Source organism: Strix uralensis, chromosome 2, assembly GCF_047716275.1.
Source record: "Strix uralensis isolate ZFMK-TIS-50842 chromosome 2, bStrUra1, whole genome shotgun sequence".
NCBI lineage: Eukaryota > Metazoa > Chordata > Aves > Strigiformes > Strigidae > Strix > Strix uralensis.
In genome coordinates this window covers 45,084,254-45,107,085 of record NC_133973.1, presented here as the reverse complement: position 1 = coordinate 45,107,085, position 22,832 = coordinate 45,084,254, and the positions used below count along the sequence as shown (strand labels likewise).

The 22,832-nt window shown below is 39.0% G+C and overlaps 1 protein-coding gene across 8 annotated transcripts in view; it reads right to left on the bottom strand.

The window, feature by feature from the left end:
- DMD (dystrophin) overlaps positions 1–22,832 on the bottom strand; it is a 1,145,544-nt gene that overhangs the window by 817,669 nt on the left and 305,043 nt on the right. For all 8 annotated transcript variants that reach the window (XM_074858566.1, XM_074858564.1, XM_074858568.1 and 5 more), the window contains 2 exons: positions 8,653–8,841; positions 7,791–7,972 (listed from right to left, as the gene is read on the bottom strand). In XM_074858566.1, coding sequence (XP_074714667.1) covers positions 7,791–7,972; positions 8,653–8,841 — 371 coding nt within the window. The remainder of the gene's footprint in view (positions 1–7,790; positions 7,973–8,652; positions 8,842–22,832) is intronic.

The following is a 22,832-nucleotide window of genomic DNA, read 5'->3' as shown; positions in this document are numbered from 1 at the left end:
TGATTCTAAGCTAAAGAATGTTTCTTGTTTCTTCTCATTCTCCAGGTACTTTATGATTTTCAAACTACTTCTATAAACATCTGATAGGGGTTTTAGCACTTATCTATATACCTCAGTAGATTATCATAATCTTTGTCAATGGTATGGCCCTAATAAATTTCAAATACAAAATACTTTTTCATTGAATTGAATGCGTTTTAATAGTTGTGGAATTCTCCATAAAGTGGTAAATTGCATTAAAATTTCCTCTCTGAAATGCTTTACTACAGAGAATCCTATTTAGGGAAGGGCAGGAGGAAGAAATGAAAAAACAGGCTGTTTTCCTTCAGCATGTTAATGTATTGCTTGCCAGAAGAGTCAAATACTTGCAATACATAGTGAATACATGGGAAACCCAATTTGGGCTGCTTTTACACAAAGGCATTGCTACGTTTCAAGCTTCTTCTGATATTCTGACCTCCTAAATCACTTTCCATAAAACCGTTTCACTTTTATAGTATCCTTTATCAGTATGTCTTTCTCCTCTCTTTGTTGATTGCTAGCTTTTGTTTCCCCTGTGCTGTAAAGTGTGCTACCTTTTGTTACACTTATTATCAACAGAAGATAGATAGCCTTGCTGTTCTCATCTTCACTAAAACCATCTCTGTTTGGGTAAACATGTCACTGCCGCCTTAAAGGCTAGATTACAGCAATATGCTCAGAAGATTATGCTTTAAACTGAAGTAGAAGATAGATCCTGAGAGTATAAATTGTGTATAACCACCCAGAAAAACATTACATTGTGATATGAAAGCTGTTCATAATCCTCCAGCTAGTGTTTGAAACACAGGGGTTTGACCCAATAGCTCAAAATTAGACATATTTATGTACATCACTCCTGAGAAATTTCTTCTTGCCTTAACCCAAATTTGATTTAATTTATCACAGAATATTTTGTATAAGAAATTAAATAGAATCATAGAATGGTTTGGGCTGGAAGGGACCTTAAAGATCACCTAGTTCCAACCCCACTACCAGGGGCAAGGGACACCTTCCACAAAGCCCTGTCCAACCTGGCCTTGAACACTCCCAGAGAGGGGGCATCCACAGCTTCTCTGGGCAACTTGTTCCAGTGCCTCACCACTCTCACAGTAAAGAATTTCTTCCCCATATCTAATCTAAATCTACCCTCTTTCAGTTTAAAACCATTACCCGTCATCCTATCCCTACACCCCCTGATAAAGAGTCCCTCCCCATCTTTCCTGTAGGCCGCCTTTAAGTACTGGAAGGCTGCTATTAAGGTCTCCCCAGAGCCTTCTCTTCTCCAGGCTGAACAACCCCAACTCTCTCAGCCTGTCCTCATAAAGGAGGTGCTCCAGCCCCCTGATCATCTTCGTAGTCTCCTCTGGACCTGCTTCAACAGGTCCATGTCTTTGTTATGCTGGGGGCCCCAGAGCTGGACACAGTACTCCAGGTGTGGTCTCATGAAAGTGGAATAGGGGGGAAGAATCACCTTGCTTGACCTGCTGGCCACACTTATTTTGAGGCAGCCCATGATATGGGTGGCTTTCTGGGCTGTGAGCACACATTGCTGACTCATAGTCAGTTTTCCATCCACTACTACTCCCAAGTCCTTCTCCACAGGGCTGCTCTCAATCCACTCATCACCCAGCCTGTATTTGTGCATGGGATTGCCCCAACCCATGTGCAGGACCTTGTGCTTGGCCTTGTTGAACTTCATGAGGTTTGCACAGGCCCACCTCTCAAGCTTGTCAGGGTCCCTCTGGATGATATCCCTTCCCTCCCGTGTGCCAACAGCACCACACAGCTTGGTGTTGTCAGCAAACTTGCTGAGAGTGCACTCAATAAAGATGCTAAATGGCACTGGTCCTAATTCCGACCCTTAAGGAACACCACTCATCACTGTTCTCTGCTTGGACATCAAGTTGTTGACTGCAACTCTTTGAGTGTGACCATCCAGCCAGTTCCTTATCCACCAAGCAGTTCATCCATCAAATACATGTCTCTATAATCTAGAGATGAAGATGTCACTCAGGACAGTGTCAAATGCTTTGCACAAGTCCTGGTAAATTATGTCAGTTGCTCTTCCCTTATCCCCCAACACTGTAACCTGTCATAGAAGGCCACTAAATTTGTCAAGCATAATTTGCCCTTAGCAAAGCCATGTTGGCTGTCATGAATCACCTCCTTGTTTTCCCTGTGCCCTAGCATAGTTTCCAGGAGGATCTGGCTCCATGATTTTGCCAGGCACAGAGGTGAGACTGACTGGCCTGTAGTTCCCTGGGTATTCTTTTTTTCCCTTTTTAAAAATGGGGATTATGTTTCTCCTCTTCCAGTTACAGTAACTTCACTGGACTGTCACGACTTTGAAAATGTGATAGATAGTGGCTTAGACACTTCATCTGCCAGTTCCCTCAGGACCCGCAGATGCATCTCATCAGGTCCCATGGACTTGTGCACCTTCAGGTTCCTTAGATGGTCTCGAACCTGATCTTCTACAGTGGGTTCCTCCTTCTCCCAGTCCCCACCTTTGCCTTCTGTGTATTGTGTGGTGTGGCTGGAGCACTCACTGGTGAAGACTGAGGCAAAAAAGTCTTTGAGTACCTCAGCCTTCTCTATATGGCAGGTAAGCAGGTCTCCTGTTTCTTTCCAGAGAGGACTCACATTTTCCCTAGTCTTCCTTTTATCACTGATGTACCTACAGAAGCTTTTCTTGTTGCCCTTAACATCCCTGGCCAGATTTAATTCTATCTGGGATTTGGTCTTCCTAACCTGAACCCTGGCTGCTTGGACAGTTTCTCTGTATCCCTCCCAGGTTACCTGTCCTTGCTTCCACCCTCTGTAGGCTTCCTTTTTGTGTTTGAACTTGCCCAGGGGCTCCTTGTTCATCCATGCAGTCCTCCTGGCATTTTTGCTTGACTTCCTCTTTGTTGGGATGCATCACTCCTGAGCTTGGAGGTGATCCTTGAATATTAATCAGCTTTCTTGGGCCCCTCTTCCCTCTGGGCTTTATCCCATGCTACATATTCCAAGCAAATCCCTGAAGAGGCAAAAATCTGCTCTCCTGAAGTCCAGTGTTGTGAGTTTGCCTTGTGCCCTCTTCACTGTCCTAAGGATCCTGAACTCCACCATTTCATGGTCACTGCAGCCAAACCTGCCCTTGAGCATCAGATTCCCCACCAGCTCCTCCTTGTTGGTGAAAACAAGGCCCAGCACAGCACCTCTCCTCACTGGGTCCTCTATCACTTGGAGAAGGAAGCTATCATCAATGTATTACAGGAACCTCCTAGATCGCTCGTGTCCCACTGTGTTGTCCCTCCAACAGGAAGCTGAACAGTGGCTGAAGTCCCCCATGAAGACCAGGGCTTGTGAACGTGAAGCTACTCCTATCTGTCTATAGAGGGCCTCATCCACTTGGTCTTCCTGGTCAGGTAGCCTGTAGCAGATCCCCACTATAACATCTCCTGTCCCTGCCTTCCCTTTAATCCTGACCCATAAACTCTCACTTGGTTTCTTATCCAGCCCGAGCCAGACCTCCATGTACTCCAGATGGTCATTGACATAGAGGGTGACACCCCCTTCTCACCTCTCCTGCCTGTCCTTCCTAAGGAGACTATATCTTTCCATTCCAACACTCCACTCATAGGAACCATCCCACCATGTCTCTGTGATGCCAATAAGACTGTAGCCCTGCAGGCATGCACACATCTCTGGCTCCTCTTCTTTATTCCCCATGCTATGTGTGTTTGCTTTGAGGCATTTAAGTTGGGCCCCCAATGAAGCTGACCTACTGGCTGGAACTCCTTTGTGCTGCTCTTCAGGTGCTCTCCTGATGACCTGTGATCCCTCTCCAGGCTCTGGGCATCTATTGCTGGCACTGGAATCAAACGGGTAAGAGTGGGATGGATTGAGGTTCCCCTCCCCTGGCAACTTTAGTTTAAAGCCCTCTTCAAAAGCTTGGCAAGCCTATAAGCAAAGACTCTCTTCCCCTTCTCTGACAGATGGACCCATCAGTCCCCAGTAGACCAGGTTTCTCAAAGTGAGTCCCATGGTCTAAGTAGCCAAAGCCTTGGCTGTGGCACCAGTCCCATAACCATTTGTTGATTTGCCAGATTTAACTGGCTGTTCCAAATCCCTTCCCTTTGACCAGGAAGATTGATGAAAAAATTACCTGCACCCTGCAGTTCCTTAACACCACTCCCAGGGCTCTGTAATCCTTCTTGATACTCCTCAGACTGCTCCTGGCTGTATCACTGGTGCCCATGTGAAAATACAGCAGCAGATAACAGACTGTATGAGGCTTGGTAGTCTCTCAGTGTCATCCCTGATACGAGCCCTGGTAAGCAGCACACCTCTCTAGAGAGTGCATCAGGTTGGCAGATGGGTGCCTACGTACCTCTCAGAAGTGAGTCGCCTACTACTATCAACCATCACCTTTTCTTAGTTGTGCTGGTTGTTATACGGGGAGCAGATCGGGCTGTCTTACTCAGCTCAAGTGTCTCTCCTGATGCGATGGGTCTTTCATCTTCAGTGTGCAGAGAGGTGAAGAAGTTCTGCAAGGGCACCTCAGGCTTCGGGGGAAGTCTCTTCCTCCTGCAGGTCCTTGCTGTTGCAAGCTTTCATTCTTCCGCATTATTGGCTCCCCTCTCTTTCATTCATGCCAGTGGAAGATTTTTTGGCTGTTTGGCTGTGGGCCCACTGCAGACTGTGCTTGGAACCAGCTATCTTAACTCCTTCTCAACCTCCCTGATGATGTGCTGCCTTCTCACCGCCACCTGCAGCTCAGCCACCTGCTGCAGGAGCTCCTCCACCTGGGTGCACCTTTCACAGGCAGGTCTGATGCCTGTCTCTGCCCCAGGAGAAAGGTCCAGGCACTTGCTGTGGTCTGAGGTCTGCACTGCAGTCTCTCCCTTCAGCAGCTCTGCCTGAGTGGAGACATCAGCCACCACTGGGGTAGACGGTACAGACCAGCCAGCCTGCAGCCTTTGCTGTCAGATGAGCACCCACCATCCTGCCTTGAGGGTCAGGTAGGATGAGTGCCCTTGGCCTGTACAGGTGGTCACAGAACGGTGCCCTGTTGCTGGGTTATGTGAACTTCAAGTCTCTCCACTTGGCCAGTGGAATGTCCCTCCTTCAAGAGGCACCCTCCCATACAAACTGCCACACCACCTCCTGGATGAGGTGTCACACCTGTTTGCCCATCCTGGTTGCAGCGCTCCTGGTCACTGGTGCTCCCTGGGGCGGCCTTTTTGTGGGAGCAGGGGGTGGCTGCCGTTACTCCTCGCCCCTCCCATGGCTCATCAGCTGCTCGATCTCATGAGAGCTGTCAGCTCCTGTCAGGTCTCCTCGCTCTCATGGGGCTTCCCCAGCTCAGGAACCCTGCCCTGTTCACACCATGATCCTCTGCTCCACTGCAGAATGGGCCTGCACCGGAGCTGATCGCCTCGGCAAGAGACAGTTGATAGCAGCACAACATTCTCTGTGAAGCCCTTATCACTTTATGTCTCCTACTGATTTCTTATTACCCAAATATGACATGCTTCAGAAGATACTAGATCATTCAACTCCCCAAGCAATGACCTATAGCTGCATCTGGGATACAAGTTTAACAATTGATGTCAAAGGACATTTTAGTAGGTACAGTACCATTCATAAAGGTGTGGTTGCTACTTGCATGTGTTGATTTAACTGAAAATAAATATGGCAAATAAAAACTGCCTACAGTAAAGTATTGTAGAGTCTTCTCTCCAAGAAAATAATAAAGCTGGAGGAATTTAGTTTAAAGCACCTGAAACTCATCAACAATTTTATAGACTGTCAAAGAAAGAATAAAGAAAACAATCTCTATACTCAATAGCAAGCTGAAAAGAAAATAAAAGTTTGGAATTACTAAGAACATATTGCAGAAAAAGAGAGCAGTGTTGCGCAATTGTTGAAAATCACAGTTTGACCTTTAATATTTTGGGCAGTTCTGGTCCCCTCAACTCCAAAAAGATAATGTAGAACTGGAAAAAGCTCAAAGAAGAGCAAGACAAATAACCAAAGATATATATTTATGGAGAGAGTAAGGAAAGATATACACTGTTGACCTTCTAACATTGTACCTAGAGGGAATCACTTATGCTACCAGTGGCAAAGAAAAAGAAGCCATTCATCAAAAATGTAGCACTCATACTGGGTAAGAGGCCTGTGGAATTCACTGCCAAAGGATGCCATGGATGCTAACAGGTCCAAGGAGATATCAAATAAAGTTCTCTATGGAGAACTTCATAACATAAGACATGCAGTATTAGGTCAGAGCAATGACCCATACAGCCCAATATTTGGTCTCCATAGCAATGGGCCCATGCAGCCCAATATTTGATCTCTACCAATGGCAAAAAGAGATGAGAAGATGCTGGCTCAGGAGATCACGTATCTCCCATAAAGTTTATCTTTTCTTGTTCTGTTACTCTCAGGATGCTGGGATAGACCATTGGTCTGACTACTAGAGATACTCATCTTTTATTAAAATCACATTCACAAAAGGAGTCACATTTCAGCTGTACTGAAGGAACAGACAAAAGAGCTTCTCACTTCATATACATTCATTGGGATTTTATGAGAGAAAAATTAAGACTTCAGCAGAAAGATTTTAATTAAGTCTGCCTTGTTTAAAGTCCCTAAAAAGCCACCAGGGATCTCAGATTCAGGTTGTTTGCCACTGCATTTATTTGGTTTTACTGTAGAAAACATCTATATTCTTCAGTAATTAATACTGCTTGGCTATAAAGAAGCTCCTAATGACATTCAATTAATTTTAAAATTTCCACGGAATTTGACTTGTTATGATAGTTGGTAAATTTCACCATTGTTCCTCTTTACAGAAAGGCCAGTAGGCATACAAAATTTCTCATAACAAAGTACAACCCAGTCACATGAGTTTGAAGAAGTCCAGGAACCTGTGGGAAGAAGCAGCCTCTGTTTGGCACTGGGAGGACTGCAGCATGTTGGGGTGACCCATGCCAGAGCAGCTAGGGAAATGTTGCAGCCTGTGGGAAGGATTCACATCAGAGAAAGTTTGTGGAGGAGAACCACGTTGGAACAGAGGTGGAATGCCGGAAGTTCCCCCCCATGCCCAAGGTGTAAGAAGTGGCAGAACTGACTGTACCCCCCATTCTCTGCCCCCTGCACTGCTGACAAGGGGAGGAGGTAGAGATATCGGGAGCAAAGCTGAGCCTGGGAAGAAGGGAGGGGTGGGGGGGAAGGAGTTTTTCAGGTGTGGTAACGTTTCTCACTGTTCTAGTCTGTCTGTTAAGTGGTGGTGGTGTTAGTATCTGAATTGAATTTATGTTCTTTTTCTTCCCCTAAATAGTCTGTCTGTTGCCCATGACCATAATGGATGAGTCATCCCTCCCTGTCCTTGTCTCAATTCTTGAGCCTTTTGCTTTATTTACTCCTCAGTGCTGAGGCAAAGAGGAGAGTGAGTGGCTGTGAGGTGCTCAGTTTTTCCCTGAGCTCAAATCACGATAGTGTGATACTTGTTAAAACAATTCAAAAAAAAGTGAGATAGGTTATATAAATTTTGGCTATTAGTGTCCAAGTTGTTGATAGCTGCTGATTTGTCTGGCTTCCAGTCTTAAAACAACATGCAAGCTTCAAAGTCACTACATATCAAATTTCAGGTTAAAAAAGATCTAAGATGGAGTTTTGTTTCACAGTGAAGTGAAAGAAAACCCCAACTGTTAGTCACATTCAGGATTGTTTAAGTCAAACTCCGTGTATGTTATTTTACCTGACATACTACTTACTTGCTTTGTTTTTCCATACTTGCTACTCTGAGACTTTCCCATCGAGAATTAAGTAGATTCATTTGTTCTTGGATTTCATTCTCTTCATCATCTGAAAGTTTTCCAATTGTTAGAAGTTGACTTCCAACTTGCAAAACATTTCCAACACGCCCTTGGTGAGCTGTTAACTCCATCATAAAACCCTGACAATAAAAATAAAATCCAGTTTTAAGTTTGATTCTTTGGAAGGAAAGAACAGACTTTGGAGAAATATTTTCAATTCCACCATTTTCCAAACATGATTTTTGGCTTTGCTTTTTATTTTTTCAAGCCCTCCCCAAACCTTGTAAACACAAACCTGAAATAAATGCTTTCACTTTTTTCATAGGGCAAAAATTTGTTTAGTATGGAGAAGAGGAGGCTGAGGGATGACCTTATTGCTCTCTATAACTACCTGTAATGAGGTGGGTGTTGTGTAGTAACAAGTGATAGGACAAGAGGAACCATCCTCAAATTGCACAAGGGGAGGTTTTGATTGGATATTAGGAAAAATTTTTTCACCAAAAGTGTTATGAAACATTGGAACAGCCTTCCCAGGGAAGCGGTGGAGTCACCACCCCTGGAGGTATTTAAAAGACAAGTAGACCTGGTGCTTAGGAACATGGTTTAGTGTTGGGTTTATGGTTGGACTCAATGATCTTAGTCCTTTCCAACCTAATTGGTTCTATGATTCTAGGGTACAGTCTCCTATACTACCTTTAAATTCTCCAATTCAAAATTAAAAAACAAGAAAAAGGAATAAACTTGAAGTATCTTTGGCTTTGACCTTATTATGGGATACAAGCAGATAAATGGGTACTGAAGGATTAGTATAAACATATACCTCATGGGTGTGAAATTGTTCTTTAACAACTTCTACATCATTGGATATATCTCCTTGTGCTTGTAATGCATCTTCAGCAGAAAGAAGCCATGTGAGTACTTCTTCTAAAGCAGTTTGGTAGTTTTCAATATCCATTTCAGATCCCATCCGCGAGGTGCTAAAGGTCTTTTCTTCGACAGTTTCTAAAAACTGATCAAAACCCAAATTTTAAGATAAATGCAAATAGCATCTTCTCAGACAGTTCTACAAAGGAATAAATAGAATGCCATTATCTTGTATAAAAATCCAGCTTTTTATAAAACAAAAAAATCCAATGGCTAATATGTGAAAGTACTTATTAGTATAAAATCAGTTAATTGACCAAGATCAGTTAAGATTGAGGGAAATAAAAAAATGTCATATTAGATATTTTACACAAGAATTCAAAACTCCTACCAAGTATTCTGAATAGTGACAATACTTAAATTATACCTGTAGAGTGCTGTTATACATGTTTTTCAATAAATACTCTGATTTTCCATTTTTAGTTTATTGTTTTCTATTTAAGTATTTTCTCTTGGAAATGAGAGAGAAATTTATTTCCCACAGCAGCTAGTAAAAATATACCATCAAAAAAGCAGCAAGTTACATGCTGACATTGCAGAGAATCTATGGAAAACATGATATAAAAAAGAAAACCAGCCCTTTACACTACATGTAATGCTAGGCTTGAGCAATCCATAGACACCCTTTTTGTGAAAACCATTCTAGAAATCTCAGAAAAAGCTCAGAAGTCTCATGAAAAATAAGAACTTCTTAAAAACAAAAAAAAAGCGCATTACTGTTGATTTATCTTTCCTGCAAGGGCCACCCTTGCATTCATTCTTTAGAAGTCAGGTGAGTAGACAAGCATAGAATTCATACTTCTACTGCTTAAAGTCAAGAGAAACCAACAACAAGTATTTACTGATTAGTGTAATAGCAGAAGACAAGGACAAAACAGAAGCAAGAAATATGGGTTTGCTACAGAAGATATCATTCCATAATTTTTTCAAAAGTTCTGAAGAAGTTTAGCTACTTTGCTAGCAAGTTAATATAAACACACACTCTTTGCATGAAAATATGTTTATGCTTTTATAAAAAAATGATACCAAGGCACTTAATGTTTTTATAGCTGGCAGAAATTGTCTGTACTGACATATTTGTGCTGATAAAACGCTCAAAGCAGTTTCTAAAGCCTTTCACTGTAGTTTAGGACAGAAAGAAAAAATTTATCACTAGAACCAAAAGCAGGAAGTGTAATGGATATAATATGATCACTTAAAATGAAATTTTCAATCTTCATCTTCACAACAACAAATTCATTCTGAATTGTATAGATCTAATAATCACAAGCAATTTACATGAATCCCTCTGTCATATGTGTGTTAGGCTAGCTAAAACACCAGTCATAACTTCATCACCACTTATGTGTGAAAACCAACGTTCAGTGACTAGATTCGCATTAGAAAAGCAGGCTTAGAAATCTGATGAACTCAATAGTTGTTTTTTTGGTTTAAAGAAAGTACCATCTTACAGAAATATAAACAATGAAGCAAAGAAAATGTTCAACATCTATTTCTGTTACACAAATTAATAATTGAATTGTGTGCAACTCCAGATTTTAAGTAGCAATGTAGTAAGAAATTATACCCAACCACATCACATTACTGCAGCGAGATAGTTTTTTTGTACTATACAAACTACTGTGGAAAGGGATATAGTTATCATTGCTTTTGCATATGTAATGATTTTTTTCTTTCTATAACAATATTGTATAGAATACATCCACCTCTGATACACTGGACTAAAAAAAGATGTTGTAACTGCTGAGTGAGACAAGGGATATCATGTTGGCAGAGATCTGTGATGATCTCTGTCATCTATTGGCTTGAAAATTGTCCATCTGAAAATACTTCTTTCTCTAGATCTAATATAGAATATTGTGTTGTGTATGACAAGTGTTTAACTAAACACCCCCTAACAACTCTTTTTCTGAGGAATGACTACTCAGTAAAATTTTCTCTGGCAATCTTGGCCAGCATTTTCACTGCTTTCTCTCATGCTATTGCAAATATTATATGGAATTGCATTGAAAAATCTTGGACTCATGATCTCCAATGGCAAAATGGTGCAGATTGATTTCCGATCCATTATAATAACTCTCGAAGCAGTGTAAAGAAAAGCAAACACTCTAATGTAAATGGAAATCAAGAGTTTCTTGGCAGGTATTGCAAAGTATGCTCTCATTCAAAAAATGGCCATTTTCTGACATCAGGAAATCAGAAAAGGGCTAGAGAAATTATAAAGAAAGGACTTTGTGGAATGGTGTTGGCAATCTTTATATTTGGTAGAGAGAGGAAACAAGTTTTCCACATTCCCTCCAATATTACAGCATAAATGACAGCAGAGTTGGGATCAGTCATGAGGCGACAAAGCAGGGGAATGGACATCAGCTGTGGTTGAAAGACAAATAGTTGAAAAAAGAAGAAAATATTATGTATAGCACAATTGAATAATTCTTAACTGCTGGGCTTAATGAAGTCACTAGATCATTATGTCTTCTTTTCCCCATGCATTTTGGGGACAATAAAAAATTAAAACAGAGAATAATCATCAGAAACTGAAATAGTAGTAGCATCTTGTTATTTTAGAGTGCATTGAGCATGCAGAGTATTTGCATTCAAACTGATTAAAACAAAGCATCCTCACTGATTTAATTGATAAAATCAAGCCATAGTTACACATTTTCACAATTGTGTGAAATTTCCTTCTGCATCTTTAAGCACATTCTCTGTTAACAAGCCAGAGTAGAGCAATGGCTGCCTTGATCTGAATCTACATAAGCAGAGAATATTTGCATTGTAAAAAGTCTACAAGCATAAAAAATGTGCCTCAGAGTCAACAACTGGTTTTGACTTGACAAAACACATATATTTTAAAATCCACTGTTATATTCTATCTTTAGTACTTCTGTCAATGCTGTTAGCTTTCTGAAAGATAACTGTACATCCTTGCTCATCCTGCATATGGAATGAAAAAACAACTACTCAAATCAGCAGAAATTCAGACTGTTGGCTCAGCTGCTCTTTAACTAAGCTCTCTTTAACTAAGCAGCTCTTTAGGTTAAATATTCACACTTGACAACTACTGCCTAAATGCCTATGCCACACACTTTGTATTAAAAAGCAAAAACAAACAAAAAAGTGTCTCAATGTAATATTAATCTAAATAAAGATTATTCATCCCATAATACAAACCAGATTTAAGTATGTACATCCTACAGCACCAATCAGAATCCACACTGAAAGAATCCACTGTGCTGGTTTTAGCTGGGATAGAGTTAATTTTCTTCATATTAGCTAGCATGGGGCTATGTTTTGGATTTGTGCTGAAAACAGTGTTGATAACACAGGGAGGTTTTAGCTATTGCTGAGCAGTGCTTGCACAGCGTTAAGGCCTTTTCTGCCTCTCACCCCACCAGCGAACAGGCTGGGGGTGCACAAGAAGTTGGGAGGGGGCACAGCTGGGACAGCTGACCCCAACTGACCAAAGGGGTATCCCATACCATATGACATCATGCTCAGCATATAAAGCTGGGGGAAGAAGAAGGAAGGGGAGGATGTTTGAAGTGATGGTGTTTGTCTTCCCAAGTCACCACTATGTGTGATGGAGCCTGGCTTTTTTGGAGATGGCTGAACACCTGCCTGCCGATAGGAAGTGGTGAATGAATTCCTTGTTTTGCTTTGCTTGTGTGCACAGCTTTTGCTTTACCTATTAAACTGTCTTTATCCAACCCATGAATTGTACCTTTTTTTTCTTTTTGATTCTCTCTCCCATCCCACTGGGAATGGGGGATGGAGTGAGCAAGTGGCTGTGTGGTGCTTAGTTGCCGGCTGAGGTTAAACTGCAACATCCACATAACACAAACAGCAACGAAAACCCTGAATTTTATAAAACATAATGGTAGGCAAATCTGTTTTAAAAAAAACCTCAGACAACACAAAACCAATACCTCCCTTGAGTGTCCTAATTTTTGGATTTATATGAAATCTTTTCAGAATTCCTAAAATACTGAGAAAGAGTAGAATTTTAACGTATTGCATATATTACACTGAGAACAAAGATATAAGAGTTATTAACAGAGACATCTAATATACATTGTGATGGCTGTTTCCAACCATAGTTTTTAAGAGAATGAAAAACAATTAGGACACGCTGAAGATAAATTGTATAACCATATATTGCTAGAAAGGCTATACTTAGGTAAAAAAGCTGCTTAAATATGCATGCAGTTTCTTTCTTGAATTAAAAACTATTCTTAATAATGTATTTAATGGTTCCGCAAAACAAAGTCGATGGGGTGCAGTCTAAGCAAAATATTTAGAGTAATCTACTGAATAACAATGCATGTGTGATGACATAAATGTCAAGGGGAAAAATGACATGAAAAATTCAGATGTTTAATGTAGGTTGCAATCACATCCAGCTAGGAATCAGTAGCCAGTCAACTCACAGACTATTCTGAAAAATGGCCAGCCATTTTTACATGGAAAATAGTCCTGGTTGTTATTATGGATGGATGTAGAAGGAAAAAAATGCTCTGGACCCATACGTTGTCCTCTAGAATATATTTTTGTCTTTGCTGCTGTACATTGAAGAATTATAACTAGATGGAAAGATGGGAATTTGAATTTTTATGGACTTCACGATCTTCTGCTGGGGAGCGAGGGCTGGAAGAACCCAAGGAATCTTAGTTTAAATTTAACATATAAGGAGAGAAAATAAAAAGCCTTTGACCTTCATAAGTCTGGAAAAATGAGGTGTGCCTGGCAGCTGTATGAATTAATTCAAAGAGTTTAAACCATGAGCTTGCAGCTGCTTCAGGGTAAGAAAGCGAGGAGAGGAAGTTTTCCTCACCTACTATTGCATTATGCTCCTAAAGCGAGGAGAAGGATTGGACACGTGTTAGTAAATTCTCCAAGAATGGTTCTATTAGTTCATAAGGATTGCTTCTGAGTTTTACAAATTAGTTGGCCAGTTTTAGAAAGTAGTTATGCAGTAAAGATTCAGGGTTCACTCCAGCACTTTTATTTACATTATGTATTTTCTTCCTTCAGAAACTGCCTGACCCACTATCAAAGATGCAGAATCTGGCTCTATACATTTAGAGATTTAAAACACAGAGACATAAAATTTTAAAGAAACATTTTTTTTAGTAAAGGCAAATTTAAGTCCAGAGTAGCTTTCGCATTTTGAAAACTGCCTTTGCAGGATTATAGCCTCAGGAAGTAGCACACATTATTCACCCTCTAACTATGCCTCCTACCAGGTAAGACTGATACCACTCCTTATTCAGTTCCTTCAGGTTTCTTATTACAAAATTGTATTTTATGTGTTTTTAAAATTGCCAAATTATAACTGTTAAAATGTTAAATGTTCTTTGCAATAATCAAGACTGTTTTCTTAACAGATAACATCAGACTGAATAATTCAGTCATTTCTGGTAATAAAACTAAGAAGATACATTGGTCAGACTGTTATTATATAATGTTAACTATTTCCTTGTTCTAAATGAGGCTGATATTTTCATTTTATTACGGATTTCAAAACTGCCTTTGTGAATGAAAACGTCTTGGATCAGGAAGAATTTTTTTTGCTATTCATATGAAAATCCACCCAGGTTTGATCTTATCATAAATCTGAAAAATTGCAGGTTTTGCTTGCTCAGTTGAGACAACCTAGATTTTTAGTACCTGATTTTTCTCAGTGTTTCCATTTGTACTGTGGATGTTTCCATCTAGATGAATTGCCCTGTCCTTGCAACTGCAGTTTTGAGATGCAGCAGATTATTAGTTCATTAAAAAAATCAATACAGCTTAGGCAATGTGCACAGTGAGAGGAAAAGCTCCAGATCCAGGCAGTATGGATGAAAGTACATTACAAAAGAAAGAATATGCTGGAAATACTGACAGGAAAGGGGTAAAGGAAAATTAATCTCTTCAACTACTCTTAGGTACACCTGGTATAAATAAAGACTGAAAAAGACAAATAAAGAATTTACTGGCATTAAAGAAAAATTTTGCACCTTGGGATCTGGAGTGTAGAAGTTGGCTTAGGTCAACGGAAAGCAAGTGAAAAAACTGGAACCAATTGTGTTGGGAAAGAGACTAAGACTGGGAACTGCGAGGACAGGTAAGATAGTATTAAGAGTTAAGAGAGAGGAACCAAGGCTGCCAGCTACCTGGAATGAGTGAATTTTCTAACAGTTTAAAAACTGCTTCATTTTGCATACATGGTCAAGTAAGTAATTTGTTCACAAAAAGATTTTCGACTTAGCTTGCTTTCTTCAACACACCAGTACTTGGAAAAAATATCAAAGCAGGTTTTGGTTAATAGCTGTTTGACCCTTTTTCTACAGAGTGTATCAAAACATACTGGTTTTATTAACTCTCTAGGGAAATTTTTCAGCCTATGTTTATTTAAGGATTTTAACTATATTGATTTTTTTGTTCTGACTATAAAATACATTTCTGTTTGAAATATTACTGATAACAAGACACACAGTACTTGCCTCTCTAAGGAAGGCACTTTCTACTCAAGCAATTAAGAATCATGGCTCTAAAGATAAGATGACTTGATGTGGATGTGTAAATCAACTGACTGTGACTGAACATAATTACTTGCATCATACACCCACAACAAAAGTATAATTCCTTCATGTTGAAATGCCTAGTCTATCCACCATTCTTCAACCGTTCCCTTTTCTGATCCAAGAACAAAGCACATTCTATGGGGATGTACATTTCAAGTGCTGTCATGTCACACAGTAGACTGAGGTAATTTGGTCTCTACATAACACATAAATAAGAGTACTCTTCACATAAAGAACAGTGAAATTTTCACCCTAGGATAAAATTTCAGTATTAACTAATGACTCTTCACAGAACTCTCCAGTAGTAAATGGTAATAGGGTCATGAAAGTATATCACAGGTAAAGAAGCCTGGGGTCTGTTCCCAGTAGTGCTACCAACAAAGTAACTCCAGATCAGCAGATTCAGCTCCCCTGACAAATGTCTACTGTGTTTTATACTGTCACATACATAAAAAAAGGAAAAGGTAATTTTATCCATTGATGATGATCAGTCCACCTTAATTTGAATTGTGAGCATGATATCATGCAGTAGCATGAGAAACATTCAAGATAGAACAGATTTATTTAATTTTAATTTTTTAAAATATGAGTATGTAATAAGGACTTAAGTAACAGTCACTTTAAAGTAAGCTGTTCTGACAAAGATCTTTTAAACATTCTATGTTCTTAATTAAATTGTATTCTGAAAATCTCCAAGCCATGAAATGCCTAAACCGAGAAATGGGATGGAGACAGGTGAATAATGTCAGCCAAAAGAAATACAAATGGATTATCCAAAAAAGTACTGAATCAATGTCTTTAGCATGTCAAAACACAGACTTTATTCCTTTTCTCTCTGGCAACAGAGAGAAACAGATATCAAAAGCTATTTTACCAAAACACAATTGGAGACTTCAAGATCAAGACTACAGAAATACAGGCCAAGAGTAAAAAGTTAAAAAAAAAAAAAAAATCAAGCTTTTTTTCATTTTCATATGCACTTCATTATGAATTCTGCAGCCTTATAGTTCAGAAAATTATGAAAACGTATATTTATGACTCCATCATTCTGGAATTAAAAGTAGCCTCTTTTTAGCATCCTGTTTAATTGTTGCTATGTCTTCCCTTCTTTTGTTTTATATTCTCTCTCTCTTCTGATATTGCTGTCAGAAAAATCACTGTTATCCCACAACATCTTTTACTTTGATTGTCATTCATCTGACCTATCATTCTCCTCACTATAAGAAACTGTTTCTCCTACTTGCACTTAACAGAAGAGTAACTTTGATAGTTCCTATCAGTTGTACATGCATATACTTGTTCCCTTACCCTCACTAAGTTTCAAATTTTCTTCAGTATTTCACGTATTCAGATCTTTTATTCACTCCATAAGACTTTTATTACTCACGCTCCCAAGATAGTGCTCTTTTTCCCACTGTCACTTTACCTGAGGGCTAATCTCTGCCAGAGCGACACACCTTTTTTTTCTTCTTTTCTAAGGAGAAATGTGCTTTTCTTGTATGTCTGAAAATTCTTAGGCCTGTTCCCATATTGTTTCAATGTCTTCTTTAAAGTTATTCGCAATGACTGCTTTAAGAATCTTTAACCTCTCACCCCAATTAATGCTCAAAGCAGTTTAATAGCTATCACACTCATCTCTACACTCCACAGTATAAATGAAAAGATTTTGCAAGCTCCCTGCACACTACTCCCTGCAACTCCTACTTGTAGGGAAGAATGTCTTGCTACACAAAGAATTAAGAGTGCACCTGTACAGTCAGGACTAGGCAGCTACAGGTTTACTCTGCTCACATAGGAGCTGCACACCAACATTGGTCTGACCATACGTGACCCACATTACCTGCACACTTACTTTTTTTGACATTGCATTATGAAGACTGGCTGGGCTATGTGAAATGCCTTTGGATGAAGGGACATTACTTCTGCCTGATGAGCCACTGAGCCTGCGTGCCAGCAGAAAGCTCTCTAGACAGCTCAGTGTGGCATGTGCTAGAGTAACAGCAAAGACATTGGAACCAGATGAGACAAGTCTCAGAGCTAAGCAAAAGAGAAACTGCCCAGGAACAAGAGAACACTTCATTCCACTTGCTGAAACACAGAAAGCTGGAGAACTGACTGAAATATAGGGCAGAAGAACCAGTCTGCACAGACACAGTGTAAGGGAGCACAGTTGTTCAAGTTTTTTTTATTTCTATTTCATCTCATACAATCACTTTTTTCTATTTAGTAAGGGAAGTATTATTGTGATTTATTAAGAACACAGGTATGTGTGTTGAGCCTCCCCTTACACATGTACCTCTGGTTGGAATTAGACATTGTCAGCCTTAGGAACCTGGGCATACTTTGTAACTATTCCAACCTTTCATCTCAACCAATACACTAGGAAAAACAAAACCAAACAGAGTGATGTAAAGAAACCACAATATATTTTTCCAGTTGTCTGAAGTAGTCGAGCATAAAACAAGGAATGTTGTTTCATAAGGGGCTTTGTTCTCTTTCCCTGCAGTAATTTGTTAAAAACTTTGTTGTAATTCCAAGTTATAATTCCATTATATAATAATGTTACACATCCATTATGTGTTTTATACATAAAGGAAAAAAAGCAGACTAACATCTATTCTACCAGCTTTGGCTAGAAAGAATAACCATCTATTGCAGAGTAGAGCACCACAAACAGCAATCAACCAGCTGCAGTAATGTTGACTAACTCTTGCTAGTGGAAACTCTGAAAATAATTCCTTATTTTTTAGAATTTCTACATGTAAAGCAGTTTTATACTATTGTCCTTGACAGCTGATAAAGCTGTCTTTATTACAAAATACACAAATGTGACAGAACAACATCCTCTTTTTGCCTGTAGTTCAGTTGATAGCTACTGCCTGAACTTCTCCAAGTCCTGTCTTGGCTAGGGGAATTATAGCTTTATTAAAAAGGAATAAAAAAAGGTCACACACTGCAGCCTCCCAGCAGTGTCTGTAAGAGGTTTTACCATAATTGCCATTGCAAACACATCAGCAACTTAACACATCAGCAAATCAATGCAGAGTTTTTATTAATTAGGGGAGAAATATGGTCCATCGCACGATACTCACTAGAGCTACTGTCGGAGTCACCATTAGCCGGGGTCCTTATTTCTCCGTGCGGGAACAGAAACGACGCAACACCAATGTGATGATCAGGTCGTCCATCTTTTATTATAGTTATTGTTCTAGTTTTTGTTTTTGTTTTTTTTTTTTTTATTCCTTTTCTGGTTACATTTATACTCTACTAAGTTCCGTACACGCACTCATCTATCTTCTAATAGGCTACAGGTCATCTACACGCGCTGTTCACGCGCCTCTACAAGCATTTGCATTGGTTAATTGCAATTAGCACGTAAAGCCCAAAACTTGCCAAAACTCCCTTATCTCATACCCTGTTTTGCTCAGACTTGTGTGCTTTTGCTGACCACAGGTGTTTCTCACTTATCTGCTATCTTGTGTGTTTTTGCCAGTCTTATTTTGCTGGCCTTGTCTTCGTCCTTGCATTCTTCTGTCTGCACTAACTTTCTCCCAGCGCGGCCCAGACTCCTACAAGCTACCACTACTATTCTTGGTTACCAAGTTCCCCACATAAATGGAATTCAGCAGTATCAACATTAACCTGTTCAGGTAGATAATTGAAGGTTCATGAAATGATAATGCTGAGGACAGCAGCCATTCACATCTGCATATGCAGAATCTGAATGCAGAAAAAAGAAATCATGATTTGAAAGAAAAAGTATTGCCACTGCTCTGAAATAGTGGAGTTTTTTCACACCATGTGTCCTTGGAGAGAAGTATTCACTAAAGCTCAGTGATGAACTTCTGTAAAAAAATCAGCAGAAATCAAAAAAGAGGACCACTCAAATAAATTTGGTCTTAACTAAATGTTGCAATGACCTACAGAAATAATATTCTCTTCTGGTAGAAAATTGCCTTGAGCATTTAGCTCAATGTCTCAGAAGGGACTGTGAGGAAAAAGTAACATAAAAGACTATGAAGGCACACAAATACAACAATATCAATGGCCAAAAAAGTACTAAAATTGACTTAATCTCATTCAGTGCACAGAATGGGCAGCGTTCAACAAGGGTCTATTTAATACTGCATTTTACTGTTATTGTTCAGCGTGCAAACCTAAATACTTGCCTCATTGAGCTCTAGGTCTTATTTTTATACAGATTTTTTTTTTTTTTTCAATACTCAATAGGGGGTTTCAGTGATTTCTCCTTCCTTCAATAGTCCCAAAACTTCAGCACTATCCCCATATTCCTTCTATTATACATGTGTTGGAATGAAAGACAAAATATACAATAGTTCAAGGTGACTGATTCATGGTGTATAAGGCCTGATTTCTCAGGGTCCTATATAATAATTTAGTTCAATTTAGTTTATTTCCCCAGGAAGCTAGTCATATCCGAGTGCTCAATGCTTCATTGGTTTAGACCACAGCATTTCACATAACACACCCAGACCTCAGGAACATCTCTGAAAGATTACTTTGCTCAGAGAGAAACTCTATAACAGAGATAAAGAATATTCCTGAGCAGTGCACAACTGTTTCAGTCATGGTACTCTTTCTGCAATCCCCTGCTCCTTTACTTAACACCTTTCAGAAAAGTGTTCAGCTGCAGTGCTGACCTATGGAAGAAATATATGGAATAGGTTAATAAAGCTATGCAACAGGCAGGTAAAAAAGAAAGGAAAAAATGCGTAGCAGTAGTTGAATTGCAACTCTCTCCTTGCCCATACAGTCATGGGCAATTCAGGAAGACCTTGAGATACCCACTCTGTGTCTACCTTCTGCAGTAAACAAATGTTCACGAAAGCAACAGTCTCCTTTATCTCACAGTCCAGACTTCTTTTCACAACAGGCTCATCCAGCTCACTGAAGGATATAAGGATACCAATTCTATAATTAAAAGCTCTGTCATAATATATCTGTGTAAGACGCTGAATATAAAATATTTAACGCAACCTGAATTCTACTGTTTCTCTACTTCTAAGCAGTTAACCTTACTAAAATTCCTTTAACAGAAGGCAAACCTGTTCTGTGTGTGTGATTTCCATGGATTTTATTATTTATTTTTATTTTTTGAAGTCAATTTTCATAACAGGAGTTCCATCCCTTGGCAATGCTACATAAGATGTGCAATTTCATTTGGGAGATAGTTACTGCCAGCCCAAACCCAAAATGTACAAATTCTGAATTCCATCACTGCCTCTGAAGTGACACCCTACTTCAAACCACCCTTGTTCCAGATTTATCTATTCACCATCACTAACGCTTGAGGTTAGATCCATATTTCCTGGCAGCTTGTTCTAGCTTCTGCTTCTTAGGTCTCATATGTCTTTTTTTCTATAGTGTTAGCTGTTAAAATTTAAGTATACCCTGAAAGCGGGGAAATTTATGATTCTGCAGAGGTTTATAACTTGGTTAATTTTGAACCCTTTCCTGAAACAACAATTATTCCCATGCTAATTTACAATCTCCTGAAGAACACAGAGATGTGAGAACTTTTCAAGAAATGGACAGTTATTTTATAATACAGACAAAACAGTTCATTGCTTCCTAATCCAGTCTGCAGAAACAGATTAACTGCTTTGTCAGAAGTTTTTAATTCACCATGCAAACACATCCAATCTACAATGATTTCTCAAGTGTTACCTTTTGGTGAAGATATGGAAAGTTCTATCATTATAAATACTCTATGAACTTGAAGCAGAAGAGTTACAGAGTCTCATGAACTGACAGTATTGCAAGGCTGTGTGCAGTAGAGAGCTTTCCCCAGGGAAAGGTTAGAGCACATGCTTTTCTGAATCACCTTGTTATATGGCTACATGCTTGTTTTAAGCATTTGCTTAAAAAAAAAAGTATTTAAAAAGATGTAAGATATAAGTAAAATCAACTGTAACTAACAAAATAAAAAACAAAAAGATAATTACAGGCTACACAGGTAAAGAACAAAAGAGAACCAGAAATTGGTAAGGTATATAAAATCCCCAATAACGGAGTGAAAAAGTATAAACTTTATAACTGCTACAAACATTTTGTGCTCACTTTATGCTAGGTTAATCTATGTGCAAAAGAGTGATAGTTTTGAAGAAGTGGATGTAAGAGGTAGAAATGTATAGATAAAGGTTGATTTTTATTTATTTTTTTAAAATTTGAATTCATCACTGTGAGGGACTGTCTACTTCAAAAGAACTTCAAGATGAGAAGGAGCAAACATTCTGGGTACCCCAGAGGCTCTACCAGTGGGTACTGTACTGATTTTAACTAAACCTGTCAGGGAAATGTAATATAAATTATGGGAACACATTCTCATAGTATATATCAGATCATTGCACGTTTTGTTTATTTTACAGTTACAGAACCAACAATATTTATAAATGAAAATGGAAACTGCATCCAACTGCTTGAGCTTAAAAACTGAAGTAAAAATATGAAATTAAATATACAAAGAGCATTTAAATAGCATTAAACTTTCCAGGTTGCAAATTCTTTCAATCCTTCATTTATAAGCACACTAATACATTTCCAGTTGGGTTTACTTAGAAGAGTAGTCTGCAACCTGTGAGTCATGTACACAATGGATCCAGGCATTGCTGATTATGGGCCATCAAAATCAGTTATGGAAGTAAGCCTGCTCTGCCTTAGAGTTTGTTTTTCAAGTTACCATGAAATTCTACGAAATCTGTAGGTGGGGATAATTTATAAATCATGCAATTAGTTCTTAATAAGGTAAGGACACTTTGGGCGATTTTAATTAACAAATTTGATCAACTGGACTTCTCTTGTTCACAGAATAAATCATCTCTTAGCATATCTCACAAAAGATACCTGTGATGTAAGAGAGCTGCTGGTTAAAAAAGAAAATATCCCTGATGAATGTCTAGAAAAACAGCTAGAAGTCAAATCTAATTATTTATATTCATTAATACAGCTCACAATCCAAAACTAAAATTCATTACATTCACCAAAAAGTGACAGAACTCTTTTTTCCATCCTCAGAAGATGAATGAAACGAAAGTTATCGCCGAATTTTATCACAGAAGTCACATTAAAATAAATTGGTTTAGGACACATGTATGCAATGACCCTACAGACCTTTGAAAATGCTTAGATTTTCATGTCAGAGTACTACTTTCCATTGAAGTCAGCCCCCTCATTGTAGACTGGGTGTGTTTGCCTCATGGTGAATTAAAATATTCCAACAAATCCAAATTACCACACTGTCACAGAGGTACACGGGAAGCAAAAAGTTCTACAGTATAAAGACCAAAAGATAAAATAGTCTGCAACCACAAAATTTTAACATGCTTTCTTTGCAGAATTGCAACCATATAAATCTTAACTTATTTGACCTGTATTGTGCACTGCATTTAGCTTTATTTTCTGTGAGTTTTAACCAGTAAAGGCAACTAATTAAGAAGCATATGTTGTAAAATTTAATCTAAGCCATAACCTCAAATATATCATACCC